At 41.5% G+C, this 18,407-nt stretch overlaps 2 protein-coding genes across 3 annotated transcripts in view; both read right to left on the reverse strand.

Moving 5' to 3' along the window:
• dlx1a (distal-less homeobox 1a) overlaps positions 1 to 97 on the reverse strand; it is a 10,806-nt gene extending 10,709 nt beyond the window's left edge. Inside the window, exon 1 of the mRNA XM_051930702.1 lies at positions 1 to 97. This exon is cut by the window's left edge and continues 503 nt beyond it. The gene's annotated coding sequence lies outside the window, so the exon portion shown is untranslated.
• A 390-nt stretch (positions 98 to 487) lies between these two features.
• Positions 488 to 18,407, reverse strand: part of metap1d (methionyl aminopeptidase type 1D (mitochondrial)) — a 209,192-nt gene continuing 191,272 nt past the window's right edge. The window contains exons 8-10 of one of the 2 annotated variants that reach the window (XM_028806296.2): positions 9,672 to 9,719; positions 6,175 to 6,253; positions 488 to 851 (exon numbers count right to left, since the gene is read on the reverse strand). In XM_028806296.2, the coding sequence (XP_028662129.1) occupies positions 767 to 851; positions 6,175 to 6,253; positions 9,672 to 9,719 (212 nt within the window). In that variant the 3' untranslated portion in view covers positions 488 to 766. Of the gene's footprint in view, positions 852 to 4,160; positions 6,254 to 9,671; positions 9,720 to 18,407 lie in introns of those variants that run through there. The other variant, XM_051930684.1, reaches the window with a different exon arrangement.

Below are 18,407 nucleotides of genomic sequence, written 5' to 3' on the forward strand. Positions count from 1 at the left end.
TGCTGGACTCCTCGTGCTGCTTTCACACAATCAGGCACAATAAAACCAGAGCCCCGACACAGTTAGACAGCATTTTGGGATGGCGAAGTGCCTTTTGAGTAAAGTTCAGTATTTTTTTTTTTTTTGATGGCACACAAAGGTGTCGAAGCTGACCAGAAACCTGGCGAGTACAGATGACTGATGTCTGTGATTGCAGAGTCACATCACTATAGGAACAAAAACGAGAGTGGCAGGCGATGATCCCCCAAAATCAAGTAACGGACAATGAAAACGCCAAACGGCGGGCGCGCCCCCTGCCATTCATGAGGTGTCTGCAGGTCCGTCCGTCCGTCTGTCTGTCCACCAAATGACACCCGAAGGCCGACATCTGCACACTCCTACACATTTGAACAATCGATCTGAAGAAACGAAGCGTATTATTTAACTGCAGCTTGCATTTAGTGAGCCGAACTTTACGATTTCGGTGAATGTGGATGTTTGTTTCTGCTTTGCAACTTTCAAATCTCATTTTTATTTGCATCGCCATTGTTCACAGACTAAATTTCTCACAGGTTCAATAAAGAGTTGCGCTAAAATCGCAGTCCATCAAAGTGTTGCAGACGCCGATTTAAAATTTTTTTTTTGTTCCTTTTAGGAACAATAGAATTTTAGAGCGGAGATCCGGCGGGAGAGCCAGAAATCTGCATATACAGTAAAGTCAACAATGCGCGAGGTGAAAGGCATTGTTCTCCATTGTGCTGAGGTGTCTTTTTTAAATCGGCTTCCATCAAAAGTCATCTTCCTCTGGCAGCTCCGTTAAGATCTCCACTCCCTCTGATGTGATGACTACCGTGTGCTCAAACTGCGCTGACCTGGCAAGAAACAAACACGAAATTAATCATCTGATAGCACATTCATAACGCGTTCACAATATCACCAGCTTCGTGCCAAGACACCGGGGCGCAAATGAAAACCCCGGAAGCAGACATGTTAGGGGGGGAATAAAAAGTCATCGAGAGTGAGAGGGGAGCGAGGGGAGAAAAACTCCACAACAGTTTACACAAAATGTACCGACGTGAATAGCGAATACCAGCAGCCATACGAAAGAAACCAACGGCAAGTGTACAAGATGAAGAAGACCACCGTGCGAAGACAGTCAAACATGGGGCTGGAGAAGGACCACCCATCGACCAGTATTTATTATATGAACACACGCAACACAATAAAAAATAAATAAAATAAAACACCACCGAAATAAAACATCCAGAAGTTCAGAATACACCATTAGAAATAACAAAATAAGACCCACGCTGCTCAAAGTCAGCGGGCACGCAGCTGGACATGTGGCGGGGAACAACTGTGACACAGAGCTGGGCAGTCAGGCGGACATGGCCGCGAGTCCCATGTTAATTAAGGACACAGAAATGTGCTCGAAATGAATACCTACAGTATAAATGACAAATCCTAAGAGGTGACACGAGCACAGGCCTTTCAGCAGTCTGCCGGAAAAAGAGGCCGCAAAGTGAACAAATGGCACCTGAATAGACAACAAAACGGGACCTCAGACACGCGACTAGATGGCAGTCGGTTTACTCGAGGATTTCAAACAACTGAAACATTAATAAAAGACAGCAAAAGGTTTAATAAGTGCATCCGATAGACATACAGAAATGAAAGGTGCAATATAAGAATTGAAAGGTGCCTACAGACTGGGGCGGTATAAATAAGATATACAGAAATGCAAGGTGCTATATGAGACTCATAAAGAAATACACAGGAAAGGTGCAGCTATAGAAGATTTAAAGGAGTCTATATAAATCAAACTGGAACTACAGAAGACAGATAACACAGAAATGCATAGGGCGATATAAGAATTATAAAGAAATACACAGGAAAGGTGCTATATTAGATAGATAGATAGATAGATAGATAGATAGATAGATAGATAGATAGATAGATAGATAGATAGATAGATAGATAGATAGATACTTTATTAATCCCAAGGGGATATTAGACAGACAGAACTGAAAGTGGCTGACCGCTATAAAACACACAGGTGCTACACAGCATAAGAATTGAAAGGTGCCTATAGAAGACAGACTGGTGCTATACAAGACAGATTTAAAGAAAAGCAAGGTGCTATATAAGAAATACACAGCAAAGGTGCTATATAACACACACTGGTGCAAAGTAACGAAGATCTACAGAAATGTAAGGTGCTATATGCGACTTATAAAGGAATTGATGTGAAAGGTGCTATATAATGTAGATAGAATTTAAAAGAATTTATATAAAACAGACTGGTGTTATAAAAGACAGATATACAGAAATGCATGGGGCTATATAAGAATTACAAACAAATGCGCATGAAAGGTGCTATATTAGACAGACAGAATTGAAAGTGGTTGACCTCTATAAATCTGACAGGTGCTACACAGTAAAAGAATTGAAAGGTGCCTACACAAGACAGATTTACAGAAAAGCAAGGTGCTATATAAGACTTGTAAAGAAATACACAGGAAAGGTATAACACAAGTTAGAAAAATTAAATATGAAAATGTGCTACAAGAGAAATAGCCCATTAAATACATAAATAGATAGCTGGATCACTATAAAACAGAAGGACAGAGATGACAGACAAACATACATAGCTAAGACACTATTGTCATAGAGAAGTGAACAGTTAGGAGAGGTAGTGTGTAACAGACAGGCAGAAGATGTACTCTATAATAAATACACCTGTAAAATAAAGGATATTTACTAGAATGTGTGGTTCCTCATAGAAGCCCTGCTTGATGAAGAACCATTTAATTCTGGGAATTAGAGATTCCTAATATGGAAACAAAACAAAAGTCTGTAATGTGTAGTGGGTCACCTAGCAGAACACAACAGACCAGGATTACCTGAACTGAACCTGTGTGACTGTGTGCAGCGAGAGTCCTTTTAAAAACATGAACTGGATGGGATTTCACAAGTCTGTTATCACCTGTTTATGATTATTTGTGAAACCTACGACAGACCTCAATAAATAAAAGTTCATTCAGTGACCTTCATATCGTGGGGTCCTTTGGGAACCACAAATGTATGGCATTGCACTGAAGAACCACTTTGGTGTGTATAGGTAGACAGTACAGGCACTAATAGAGATAGATAGATAGATAGATAGATAGATAGATAGATAGATAGATAGATAGATAGATAGATAGATAGATAGATAGATAGATAGATAGATAGATGAAAGGCACTAGATAGATAGATAGATAGATAGATAGATAGATAGATAGATAGATAGATAGATAGATAGATAGATAGATAGATGAAAGGCACTAGATAGATAGATAGATAGATAGATAGATAGATAGATAGATAGATAGATAGATAGATAGATAGATAGATAGATAGATGAAAGGCACTAGATAGATAGATAGATAGATAGATAGATAGATAGATAGATAGATAGATAGATAGATAGATGAAAGGCACTAGATAGATAGATAGATAGATAGATAGATAGATAGATAGATAGATAGATAGATAGATAGATAGATAGATAGATGAAAGGCACTAGATAGATAGATAGATAGATAGATAGATAGATAGATAGATAGATAGATAGATAGATAGATAGATGAAAGGCACTAGATAGATAGATAGATAGATAGATAGATAGATAGATAGATAGATGGATGAAAGGCACTAGATAGATAGATAGATAGATAGATAGATAGATAGATAGATAGATAGATAGATATCCATCCATTTTCCAACCCGCTGAATCTGAACACAGGATCACGGGGGTCTGCTGGAGCCAAACCCAGCCAACATAGGGTGCAAGGCAGGAACCAATCCTGGGCAGGGTGACAACCCACCGCAGGACACACACACACACACACACACACACACACCAAGCACACACTAGGGCCAATTTAGAATCGCCAATGCACCTCACCTGCATGTCTTTGGACTGTGGGAGGAAACCCACACAGACACGGGGAGAACATGCAAACTCCACGCAGGGAGGACCCGGGAAGTGAACCTAGGTCTCCTTACTGCGAGGCAGCAGTGCTACCACTGCGCCACCATGCTGTCCTTAGATAGATATGAAAGGCATTATATAGATATATTGATGAAAGGCACTATATAATAGATAGATAGATAGATAGATAGATAGATAGATAGATAGATAGATAGATAGATAGATAGATAGATAGATAGATGAAAGGCGCTGTATAGATAGATGTGAAAGGCACTACATAACAGATAGACAGATGAACAGAGAGACTGAGCACATTCAGTGGTTTTCACTTCTTCCACATTTTAACCGCCATTCTCTAAAACTGATTATTTAATCATCAATCCACATACAATACACGATAATCAAAAAGCAAAACCAAAGTTTCACATTTATTTCAAATGTATTCAGAATGAAAACAGAAATATCACATGCATGTGCTGTAAGTTTTGGGACCCTTTCTTCAGCCCCCTTAGCAGTGATTATGGCCTGAAGTCTTCTTGGGTTTGATCCTCGTCTCCCATTCTTCTCTGCAGATCCTCTTAAGCTCTGTCAGGCTGGATGGGGCCTGTCGTTGTATTTTCATTATTTTCAGGTCTCTCCAATGATGTTCAGTCGGGTTTAAGCCTTGGCCCCTGAAGGTCAAACCCAACCTTGTCCTGAAGTCACTCTTGCATTGCCTCGGCCATGTGCCTCAGGTGACTGATTTGTTGTAAAGAGAATCTTCAGCCCATCCTGAGGTCCTGGGCAATTCAGAGGAGGTTTCCTTCAAGGATCTCTCCGTACTTTGCTCTAACTGAAAAACAACTCCACAGCTTGCTGTTTCCACACCGCCATGTTTCACCATTGGGATGATGCTGTGCATGTGATGAGCTGTTCTTGGTTTCCTTCAGATGTGACACCATCCAATCTAAAGAGTTCACTCTTGGTTTCATCAGATTATTCAATATTTTATCTCATGGCCTCAAAGACCTTTAGGTACCTTTTGGCAAACTCCAAGCACACCATCATGTGCCTTTTAATCAGAAGTGGCTTCAATCTGCCCACCATATCAAGTAGGCCTAATTGGTGTAGTGCTGCAGAGACAGATGTCCACCTGACATGATCTTCTTTCTCCACAGAGAACCTCTGGAGTTCTGTCAAAGTGACCGTTGGGTTTTTAGTCACCTCCTTGATTAAAGTTCTAGATGGGTGGCTAGCTTGAGGAAAAAGAGTCATGGTGGCTCTAAACGTCTTCCACTTCAGAATGGTGGAGGCCACTGTGTTCTTCAGGACCTTCAAAACAGCAGGACCCTTCTGCAGGTCTGTGACTTGAACTGATCCTGTCTCAGAGGTCCACAGACAAAACTTCTCCGATCTCCAAGACAGGTCTACATTAAATATAATAAGTACGTCTTGGTGCAGAGCGGCTTATTCAGTGTCACACAGTGGATGGACCTTCAAGTGCTGCACCCTTTGCCAATATCAAACTGTGTAATGGAGGAACCAACCCAGGGAGGGATGCCAGTTCATTACAGGTCTACTCACAAACACCAGTCTGGTGTGGAGTCTCCAATGAACTTAATATGCTGGGCTCAGGATGAGTGAGGGAATCCACCTGGACATGGGGAGAGCATGCAAACTTCACGCAGGCCATGCCAAGGCTGGGGATTGAATTGAACTCTGATCCTCACAGCTGGTAGGCCGCCATGACATTTCCCAAATCATAATTTGTTACGTGGCATCATTAAACACTGAGTGGTGTAATCACACATATAGAAATTGCTCAGAGATTTTGGGCTCGGGCTTAATAAAGAAAAGAATGGCACACAAAAAGAAGGGTATGACAACTTAATTTCCAGAATATTCAGTTTCTTTAGAAGCTCCTAATACAAAAAGTAGCTCACAAATAGAAAGCATTTACTTTTCTTTATTCGTTTAGAATAAACGTTTGGGTAGCAGAACAAAACGTGTCTTGACAGTCTTGTTCCCCAAAGTGCAGTGTTGCACTTGGCCTAATGACAGGCTCGCTGTATTTTTGAAACGCTCAACAATTTACGTAAGAAGAGGAAAAAACATTGATAGGAAAGGGGAAACATTAAGAGAAAAAAAATCGATTAAAAAAGAAAATGAAAAAGGCAACGTCCACCAAAATGAAGTGTGTTTGACCTGGATTAAACAAAAAAATGGGAGCTGTCACCCACCTTTTGTCATCCACTGAAACCGCCGTCCAGTTGTCCTTTAGGATTCTGAACTCTGGAGAGCCTTCCATCAGAATCGGTTCTGAAATACACAAAAAAGTGTTATCAAGTGATCGGGAACCATCTGAATAAATAAATAAGTAAGGAAATAAATAAATAATACATTCAAACCAGTGTGCAGAATTCACTGGGCTATCAAGTGATCTGAGACCATCCAAAAAAACAAACAAACAAACAAATAAAAATAAATTCAAAAGAGTGTTCAGAATTCACTGGTCTTTCAAGTGATCTGGGACAATCCGAAAAAACAAACAAACAAATAAATAAAATAAAAATAAAATTATTATTAATAATAATAATACATTCAAAAGAGTGTGCAGGATTCACTGGGCTATAAAGTGATCTGAGACCATCCCAAAAAACAAACAAATACATAAAATAAATAAAAATAAAATTAAATAATAATAATAATAATAATAATAAATAATACATTCAAAAGAGTGTGCAGAATTTGCTGGGCTATAAAGTGATCTGAGACCATCCCAAAAACAAACAAACAAATAAATAAATAAAAGAATAAAAATACACTTAAACTAGTATGCAGACCTCACTGGGCTATAAAGTGATCTGGGACCATCCGAAAAAAACAAACAAACAAATATATAACTAAATAAAAATATAATAATAATTATACATTCAAACCAGTGTACAGAATTCACTGGGCTTTCGTGTGATTTGGGACAATCCGAAAAAACAAACAAACAAACAAATAAATAAAATAAATAAAAACAAAATTAATAGTAATAATAATACATTCAAAAGAGTGTGCAGAATTCACTGGGCTACAAAGTGATCTGAGATAAACCAAACAAACAAACAAATAAAAGAATAATAATACACTAGGGCGACACGGTGGCGCAGTGGGTAGCGCTGCTGCCTCGCAGTTGGGAGATCTGGGGACCTGGGTTCGCTTACCGGGTCCTCCCTGCGTGGAGTTTGCATGTTCTCCCCGTGTCTGCGTGGGTTTCCTCCGGGGGCTCCGGTTTCCTCCCACAGTCCAAAGACATGCAGGTTAGGTGGATTGGCGATTCTAAATTGGCCCTAGTGTGTGCTTGGTGTGTGGGTGTGTTTGTGTGTGTCCTGCGGTGGGTTGGCACCCTGCCCGGGTTTGGTTCCTGCCTTGTGCCCTGTGTTGGCTGGGATTGGCTCCAGCAGACCCCTGTGACTTTGTGTTCGGATTCAGCGGGTTGGAAAATGGATGGATGGATGGATAATAATACACTCAAACTAGTGTGCAGACCTCACTGGGCTATCAAGTGATCTGGGACCATCCGAAAAAACAAACAAACAAATATATAAATAAATAAAAATAATAATAATAATTATACATTCAAACCAGTGTGCAGAATTCACTGGGCTTTCAAGTGATCTGGGACCATCCGAACAAACAAATAAACAAACAAACAAATTAATTAATTAATAATAATAATACATTCCAAATAGTGCACAGAATTCACTGGACAATTCGTTAGCAACATCTGTCCAACTGCTTATCCATGAAAATATCTAAGCAGCCAATCATGTGGCAGCAGCACAATGCATACAGTCTTCTACGGACCGGTCAGGAGCTTCAGTTAATGTTTACGTCAAACACCAGAATGGGGACAAAATGTGATCTCCGTGATTTCGACCGTGCCAAGGTTGTTGGTGCCAGACATGCTGGTTTGTGCGTTTCTGTAACTGCCAACCTCCTGGGATCTCCACCCACAACAGCCTCTAGAGTTTACTCAGAGTGGTCTCCAGTCTGCGGCAGTTCTGTGGACACAGACGCCTTGTTGATGAGAGAGGTCAGTGGAGAATGGCCCAATGGCTTCAAACTGACAGGAAGGCTGCATTAACACAAATAATCACTCTGAGCACCTGTGGCGAGCAGAAAAGCATCTCAGAATGTAGAAAGTGTCAAACCTTGAACAGGATGGGTTACAACAGCAGAAGAGCATGTTGGGTTCCACTCCTGTCCGCCAAAAAGAAGAAAACTTTGGAGAGATGAGACAAAACTGGAGCTTTTGGAAAGTCACATCAGCTCTATATCCACAGACAAAAAAATGAAGCTTTCATAGAGAAGAACACCACAGCTACTGTGAAACATGGAGGAGGATCAGTAATATTTTGGGGCTGCTGTGCTGCATCTGGCAAGGGTTGACTCGAGTCTGTGCAGGGAACAATGAAATCTCAAGACCATCAAGACATTCTGGAATGAAATGTGCTGCCCAGTATCAGTGTGCTCTGTCTCAGTTGCAGGTCATGGACTCTACAGCAGGATGACACAAAACACACAGCTAAAAGCCCCGAAGGGTGGCTAAGAACAAAACACTGGACTATCCTGAAGTGGCCTTCTATGAGCCCTGATTTATATCTTATGGAACATCTAAGGAAAGACTTGAAACATGCAGTCTGGAGAAGACCACCATCAAACTTGACACAGGTGGAGCAGTTGATTCAGGACGAGTGGGCCAAACGACCTGTGGACAGGTGCAGGAGTCTCATGCAGAGCTCCAGGAATCGCTTGTGTGTGGTGATTGTGCAACCAAATGTTAGATTACAGGTCCCATCATTTCTGTCTATGCCATTTTCATTTGCGTTATGATTTGAAATATTCTTTTGAATCAAAACGCCAAAACAAAGTCTGTTAAATACTCGATCAACAATGACAGGCGCCAGTCACTTTTGTCTGTTTCAAGTTATTTCAGAGACAATTCTGGGCTCTTTGTTTTTCATGGAGGGGTACCAACAAATTTGTCCACATGTATGCAAGGTATGCTGCATGGTGCATTCAGCAAAGAATGGGTCTCCAAGATACTAAAAAAAGGGCAAGGTTGGGTCGTGATAAAAATAGAAGAAATCAATCGATAATGTGAAAGGGTGATCAGGAAGATTAGAGACTGGATTTGAGAACTTCTGCTGACATGGTAAGCAAACGAGTCCAATGGAGACAGCCTCAGGGTTAAAACCTCATCAAAGCCAAGAAAGAAAGAAGAAGGAAGAACCATTTCTTAGCCTCTTTGAGGTCCTCATAAGTCTCCTTTGATTGAGGCATGACAGACACACACATCCACAAACCTGTGGGGTGAAGATCAGACTCTGACTGTGAAGACCCACGTTGATCTTCTTTAAATAGGGCAGGACCTCCCGTATTCACACCTGATTGTCACCCCATTGAATGGACGGATAATCTTAGAGGTTCCTATACTTTTTCACACACAAATACGAAGCATTGAATCATTTTCCTCCATCAATAAATGAACAAGTATAATGTTTTTTGTCTTTTTTATCATTTGTTTAATTGGGATTTCTTTGGCACCTGGACAACAAACCAGACACGGGATCTGTAAGTCAACAGCACTAACAACCGTGCTAAATCCTCAACTCGCAAAACAACCAGAAATGGATACCCTAATAGAGTTTAAAAAAAAAAAAGAAAATATCAAAGAGTGACTAACCAATCGTGAAGGCCATGCCCTCCTCCATCAGGACCGAACAGTCACTGGCTGTGGAGATAAAAAAGAGAAAGAGAATGTGTTTCAGAACTGGACCCCAGTTTAAGCTGTAAATCATAAGGCCCTGGTCGCGTTACGCAATTTCAAAGCGTTAAAGAAGTGCGTCCTCTCTTTGGACTTGAGTGCAGCTCCCCTTCATTTCCACCAGTGTCCTCAATAAGGTGATTCAGCATTTATTTCTGCCGGTTCTTCTTTATCAAAGAATTTGAAGACCTGGATGAGGTGCCCATGAGACTAACCCAATGTAAATCTCCGAGTCTGTCACAGTACGACACATCCTTCCCAAGTCCTGGGATGCAGGTGGTCGCTCTACTCTGCACAACTTCAGGTGCCGCTCTGCGTATCTTGTAACGTGGTAACCATAGTGGTCTCACTAGTGCATTATATCATCTAAGTTATGGAGGATTTACACTGCATTTCATTACAAAAGTGTACGGAAGGTGATCAAATGTCTAAATCCAGAGGCTGACTACCCCTCATCAACTTCTAAAAAAAGGGGATTCACAAATAAACACCTTCATTATACTGCGATACGCAGCACATACACAGTGGAGACCAAAAGTCCACACACCGTAACTCTTTCAGGGCTAATTTCTTTTTTCATTTTCTCCCATGTCTGAATATTTTTTTTCCAAAAAGTATACAAAGTACAGTAATCCCTCACTTATCGCGGGAGATAGGTTCCAAGGCCGACCGCGATAACTGAATTTCCGCGAAGTAGGGACACTATATTTATTTAATTATTTAACGTGTATTTGGACGTTTTTAAACCCTCCCTGTATTGTTTACAACCCACCATTTACTCTATTAAAAACAGGGACAACTGCTAAGCAATATGAAATCGGTAGATAAGTTTACACTTACTGTATAGCGAAGTACACGTAGCAGCTTGTAGGCGGTCATGACGTCGTCGACCTTGTTGCAAAGATTCCTAAAGCAGATTCCATCCAGACTACTGCCTTATCACGTCTACTTGCAACTCGTTTTGCACCCTGGTTAAAGGACACTGCGGCCGTAGATCTTATATGCTTTTCCTCCTTTTTAAATAAAAAGAATCGGTGTCCTGCAGCAGTGTAGCTGTTCCCTTCCTTCAACATATCCAAAACTTTTACCTTTTCTGCAATCATTTGCATCTTCTGTTGGTGCTTGGACACGGCCCCTGAAGCATTAGCACGTTAATGATGAATGAGTGAGATGAGACTTCCTGGTTAATGCAACACTCCGTCGCTGAGCCAATCAGCAGCACACAGGAACTTAACTGCGTGCTCTGATTGGGTAGCTTCTCAGCCATCCATCCGCCAATAGCATCTCTTGTATGAAATCAACTGGGCAAACCAACTGAGGAAGCAAGTAAAAAGACCCATTGTCTGCAGAAACCCGCGAAGCAGCGAAAAATCCGCGTTATGTATTTAGATATTCTTACATATAAAATCCGCGAAGTCGTGAATCGCGAAGTAGCGAGGGATTACTGTAAACCCTATATGCATTTAACATTAAACCTTAGCTTTCGAAGATCGTCGGTAACACTTCTGACATGCCTACTACATACCTGTGCGTCTCTTCATTCATATTCTGAAAGGCACTTCTGGAAGGAAAAAAGCTCCCTGCCTTTCGTTTTTGATTTCCAGATCACTTGCATCAAAGTTGGAGTTTGATAAGTCAGAGTCTGATTCAGCAATAATACGCAAAAAGCAAAAAATAAACAAACAAATAACGCACCCAAAGTATTTTGCTTTGTACATTCGCTTTGCTCTTTTGTCCGGTAACAGTTTGAGGATGGCCCCTTCCTGATCCAACATGACTGCGCACACACCAGTGCACAAAGCAAGGTCTATGAAGAAATGGATGAGCGAGTTTAGTGTGGAGGAACTTGACTGGCATACACAGAGCACCGGACCTCAACCCGAAAGAACATGAGCGGAGACTGCGAACGAGCCAGGCCTTCTCGTCCAGCATCAGTGCCTGACCTCACAAATGCTATCCTGGTCACAAATTCCCATCAGAATACTCCTACACCTCGTGGAAAGCCTTGCCAGAAGAACTGAAGCTGTTATAGCTGCACAAGGTGGGCCAACTCCATATTAAAACTTATGTATTAAGAATGGGGTTACATCAGGGATGGGCTCTGAGTCCTTTCTTATTTGCAATGGTGATGGACACGTTGACAGACGAGATCAGACAGGAGTCCCCGTGGACTATGATGTTTGCTGATGACATTGTGATCTGTGGCGATAGTAGAGAGCAGGTTGAGGAGACCCTGGAGAGGGGGAGGTCTGCTCTAGAGAGGAGAGGAATGAAGGTCAGCAGGAACAAGACAGAATACATGTGTGTAAATGAGAGGGAGGTCAGTGGAATGGTGAGGATGCTAGGAGTAGAGTTGGAGAAGGTGGATGAGTTTAAATACTTGGGATCAACAGTACAGAGTAATGGGGATTGTGGAAGAGAAGTGAAAAAGAGAGTGCAGGCAGGGTGGTGAAGAGTGTCAGGAGTGATTTGTGACAGCAAGAGTGAAAGGGAAGGTCTACAGGACAGTAGTGAGACCAGCTATGCTATATAGGCTGGAAACGTTGGCACTGACCAGAAAGCAGGAGACGGAGGTGGAGGTGGCAGAGTTAAAAATGCTAAGATTTGCACTGGGTGTGACGAGGATGGACAGGATTAGAAATGAGGACATTAGAGGGTCAGCTCAGGTTGGACAGTTGGGAGACAAAGTCAGAGAGGCGAGATTGCATTGGTTTGCACATGTGCAGTGGAGAGACGAGGGGTATATTGGGAGAAGGATTCTAAGGATAGAGCTGCCAGGGAAGAGGAAAAGAGGAAGGCCTAAGCGAAGGTTTATGGATGTGGTGAGAGAGGAAATGCAGTTGATGAGTGTAACAGAACAAGTTGCAGAGGACAGAAAGGTAAGGAAGAAGATGATCCGCTGTGGCAACCCCTAATGGGAGTAGCCCAAAGAAGAAGATTAAGAATAGGATGTCATTAAAATTCATGTGTGTGAAAAGGCAGGCGTCCCAATGCTTTTGACAGTATACCGTATATACTTACATATAATTCGAGTCTTGAAACCCGAAAAAATCGATCATAAAATCAGACCCCGACTTATACGCCCGTTCAAAAAAGTGACACGTATCAGTTTTTCAGATACATCGACTTTTGTTGCAGCAGCACAGTTACCAGAGGTAACCACAGAGGTCCCACTTCTGACATGCCTACTACATACCTGTGTCTCATCATTCATATTCTGAAAGGCACTTCTGGGGGAAAAAAAAAATTAACAGCTACCTGCCTTTCGTTTTTGATTTCCAGATCACTTGCATCAAAATCAGAGTTTGATAAGTCAGAGTCTGATTCAGCAATAATACGCAAAAAGCTAAAAATAAATAACGCAACCAGAGTATTTTGCTTTGCATATTCGCTTTGTTATTTTGTCCGATGTTGATGCCATTCTAGATGTTGTTTACTCTACGCTCCTCACACACACACACACACACACACACACTGGGATTAGATGTCAAGTCAATGAGTCTAAGAGTCCTCCTAGTAAAGAGGGTCTACCCATAACGTGACGGTGAGCTTTTGTCGACGTATGCGGCTGATTATTACCCTCTGCCCCTGGATGTCAACTAAAGTCAACACCCAACCCCAACCCCTACCGTCGAGAAAAGTCGACATCCACCCTAAAAGAGTTAAGTGAAATTGCAGCTTTTATTGATGTAAAGACTGACACCTGGACACACCATGGTCTACATGTCTCCATCTTGCCTAAGATTTTGTAACCACAAGGGGAAAACAAGTTAAGAAAATGTCGGCATGGCGTAACAGTATGTTCAGAGACTTGGCTAGCTGGTCTGAAAGTTGGAGAATTTGGACATTTTCTAGTCACTTCATCAAAGAGGTTGTTATCACAGTTTTGTTTATTAGCATAATCTTTGTATCAGTAAGTCATATTCATAATCTTATATATAAACGTCTACGCGTGGAAGTGTCTGTCTGTCTGTCCGGCCCGGAAGTGCGAGGTGGAGTCGGGGTAAGGGCTCCACCTCCGAGGAAACAAGACAACTTACTTAGCCGCTAATAACACAAGTGAGGCCAGCATATCAGCAAAACAAAACCTCAGAAGAAAGACAAAGTCGCTTAGCCGCTAACATCAGTAAAATGGTATCCCTTTTACTTTTCCTCCCGCTGCTAATGCACCAGTGATGCGAGTATGTCGGCAAAACAAATCCTCCTAGGAGAGAGACGCCCTGAGTAGTACCTTTCAATTACCTGACATCTCGACAATTCAATTTTTTTTCTGACGATTTCAATAGTTTCTAGGACTCCGGGCCTTTCAAAGCACGGGCTTACACATCTAGTAGAATAGAATTATATTGTGCTTGTCTTACTAGATTCCAACTGAAGTGACGAGAGATTCTTGCGCTGTTCTTGAATGTGGAGGCTCTGTGGCTAATTGGAGTTCAAATTTCTTAAACATAAAATTTTTCAAAGAAGCACTCGATGGACATTTAAAATCTGTGCTGCGGTCTCAAGCTAAAATTACTAACTACATCCGAACACAGTGAATCATTGTGACTCTGTGTCTCAGAGAAATATTGAATCATTATAATTGGTAGATAATGCAGCTGTGAGGTTGTCTGTAGTGTAACGCAAATACTGAATACATGAACAGTCACAACAGCAATAGCATAAAGTGTCACCGAGCCACATTTCTTCATAAATTAAGTTGCATTTATTATTTACTTTTACAGACATGAACATCATGTCATATACCCAATTCAATTTCAAGGAACAGGAGAAGTGAGCCGCTGTGACTGAGGTTCATGCAAGATGCCGCACAGCCACAGAGACGAGTGCAGGACGGGCTGAATAATGAGACCATCCGCTGCATTCTGGGACACTAATGAATAAATAAACAGTAGCATTACTGCCATATAGAATAAACAATACAATTATTACCACATGAAATAAAGAACAGCATTAATACTGTATTGAATAAATCTATCAAACAGTCATTGCCTGTGTCCTCTGTTTTTGCTGGGGAGGCACCATGACAGATAAGAACACTAAGGGGCTGGACAAGCTGGTGAAGAAGGCTGGCTTGGTGCTGGGCAGGACTGTGGACTAACTGGGAACTGTGGTGGCAAAGTGTATGGGGAAGAAGGTACAGGCCATATTTGACAATATCAGTCACCCTCTCCACCACATTTTGGCAGGTCAGAGAAATAAATGTAGCAGTCGTCTTCTCTCACTGCGCTGCAGAACAGAACACTTGAAAAGATCATTTGTTCCTGCTGCCGTGAGATTTTATAACGCTGTTGTCAACACAAGTGAATCATGACCTGCTCACCACTCGACCTTCCGACACTGTAACAACTTACCATTTGGACTTTTAACTAACTATGTATGTATGCTCTCCTTGATCTGTTTGAGCTACTGGATATCTTGATGATGGGTGTGTGTCCGTCTGTGTGTCTTTGTGTCACAGTTTCTTGAGGACAGTCTAGAGCTAAAACAGCTGGACAGAAAACACCAAACTCGAAACTTAAGCCTGTTATGATGTGACGATATGCTGATTAGTTTTTGAGCCAATTCGTGCAAGAGAAAGAGACACTCAGGAGGAACTCTCAAATGCTGGAATTCTGCAATGAATTAAATGAATTCTTCTCGTCAATTGCTATCATAATGTCCGATTTTATTTGTCTATCCATCTGTTATACAGTGATCCCCCGCCTATCACGGAAGTAACGTTCCAGACCCATCAGCGATAGGTGAAAATCCGCGATATAGAAAGACCATATAAATAAACATTATTTTATAGTTTAAGCCTTAAAATACCCCTCTCACGCTTTAAACACGTGTAAACTTATTAAAACACACTTTGTAAACACATCTGATATGTGGATGTTGGCTAAGGATATGAGTAACATAATAATAACATAATAATAACATAATAATGTAGTGTACCGTTGATTCATTCAAGCCGTAATGGAGAGTGACATCCGCCTAACACTTTCTTTCCCTTCTTAGAAGATGCAGGACGCTTGGGAGCCATCGTAGGGCTTGAAACAAAACGAAAAGTTCACAAAAAGTTTGCTCACAACAATCGGACCACAAGCAAGGTATGCGATACACAGAGAACTGAGATGCGTCTGGGACCCACGCTCGCTGTTCTTGCGAGATTACACCACGTTAGCAGCAGCCAATCAGAGCCCAAGAGAATGAAAATCCCGCTCTGATTGGTTGAGTCTCCTCTTTCAGCCAATAATGGGCCTTGTAAGAAATTATCTGCGTACTGTAATGCGAAACTCTTTGTCTACCATAGTGACTGCTGAAAACCGTATGCTTTGTTATGAATTGGCTGCAAAGTACACTACCGGTAGGATGTACTTATTGAATTTTTCTGCGATATAGCCGGGGCGCAATTGCTGCACCATGATAGAGTTGGGGATCACTGTATAATGCCTTTCCTATCTATCTATCTATCTATCTATCTATCTATCTATCTATCTATCTATCTATCTATCTATCTATCTATCTATCTATCTATCTATCTAAATAATGAATATAATTATTACCACATAAAATAAATAAACAACAATTTTACCACCATATTGAATAAACACACATCTCGCATCATACCTTCCTGATACAGCAGCTCAGTCATTCAACCCCCCACCTATATTTAACCTCGTCCCAGCACACATTCTACCTCAAGGTGCATTTGATTCAGCACATACGAATTGCGGGTGTTTTGCTACTCTGATGTTAGTAGCAGCTGTCAAACAAGTAATTAATAAATAAATAAAAATATGCAAGCTGAAGTAACCACTCTCAGAGTAATATTGAAATTGTAAACTACTTTGTAGTTGAAGTCACAAATGTCTCAATGAAATTTAAACTGTCCCAGCAAATTTCCTTGATGAATACGTGTGCCAGATTTTAATAGGGAGCCAAATTGTTTCATGCAGACAGACAGACATGGCTATCACATTTGATTTTTTTCATATTACATACGAACTCACCTAAAATATGGAATATATTTATGACAAATAATTACATAAAAGTCTACAGCCTTTAACTAATACCTCATGAAAAACACTTTGCTTTACCTCTCTTTGGATCGGCCCCTAACAATTTAGCTCACCCGGACTTTGCCGTTCTGTCTCCGCATTCTCGAGAGAACAGTTCAAGCTCTAAAGGGATTGTATGTGTACAGCGCCCTCTTTAGGCACGTCCACAGCATTTAGGCTTAGGCTCAGAGTGGGCTATCCTTGGTCGAGTTATTCTTTAACTTCAGCTTTCTGAACAACAACGGCAGATTATTGCACCAAAATATTCTGATGTCTCGAGCTTTTTACTTTTACCAGTTGTGGAATATAAGGGCGCTCTTGTCCCCTTGAACCCTCAGACAATACGTCAGACACCTGATACAAGTCCAATATTTTGTTTATTTTATAATAATAATGTGCACCAAGCACCTCCACTCCACAACACTCCAATAATAAATCAATAATCCAATACAATACCAACTCCTCCACTCCTCCCAGCAGCTCTGTCGCACTCCCTCCCAACTCCGGCTCCCTGCTGGGATCTCCCACAATCCTTTTATAGTCCATGACCCGGAAGTGCTTCTGATCCTTCAGTCCATGTGATTACCCAGTACTTCTGGGTCAGGTGAAAACTCCTTTTCTTCATCCCGGAAGTACATCATTTCTTCTGTTGCTGTGACTAAGACGTACTTCCGGGTTATACGGCAGGTAGCAGTCCCCAGGCCTCCCGGTAGCGACTCCTGGCGGTCCCCATGGTATCCAGCAGGGCTGTGAAGGGAAACTCCAAGGTCCTGCTGGAACCCGGGGCATCTCCACGTCACAGGGAGGGCTCCACCTGGAGGCTTGGGGGTATTGGCTGGGATAAGCTGCCGGCCATAGTCCACACTGTCTATCCCAACCTTAGTCCCTGTCTACTGATAGTCGCTACCGCATTTGACAGCAGGTTCTGTTCACTGTAGGATGATAAGCTGCACCATCTTTGTGCCAACCATATCATTTAAATTTAATACCCAAATGTTCAAGATCATAGCACATTGCCCCACATGGTTTTGGAAGACTGCTTGTAAAATGTATATGGGCTTGGACATTGTATAGGGAATACTTTAACTTTTTCAGCTGACAGATGTCAGGTGATAGGCCTTAGTCTGTGTTTGATCAAGCTGAATGCAGTGTATGCTGGGAAAGCAGAGAGGCTAAGCAGAATTCAGTGTTTCGCATCATTAGGTTGGGCAGCATTTGATTCCTATTAGAAAATAACCTTGAGCTTCTGATAATGATTCTGTAATATTTTTAATTTTGAGAAAACCATAAAATTTCAGTGCACTCTGCTGACAGAAATGAAAACGAGTGAGCTGAGTGTGTCATGTGTGTGCTAATGTGGGGCAAGAAGACAGGGGGAGAGCGGCTGGCTTTTACAAACATGAACACTTTGCAAAGAGTTCTCTCTCAGCTGCTGCTTTGTGAAAAATGGACACTTTGCAGAAGGAGCTCTCTCTCGGCTGCTGGAAACTTTTTCAAAGAGGTCTCTCATCGGCAAGAAATCTTTTCCGACTATGGATATGTATAATTTGTAAGTAAGGAATTGGATGACATAGTGTGTCACCGGCATCTTGCTGTTGGCTAATGGGAC

Source organism: Erpetoichthys calabaricus, chromosome 8 (assembly GCF_900747795.2).
Source record: "Erpetoichthys calabaricus chromosome 8, fErpCal1.3, whole genome shotgun sequence".
In the NCBI taxonomy this organism is placed as follows: domain Eukaryota; kingdom Metazoa; phylum Chordata; class Cladistia; order Polypteriformes; family Polypteridae; genus Erpetoichthys; species Erpetoichthys calabaricus.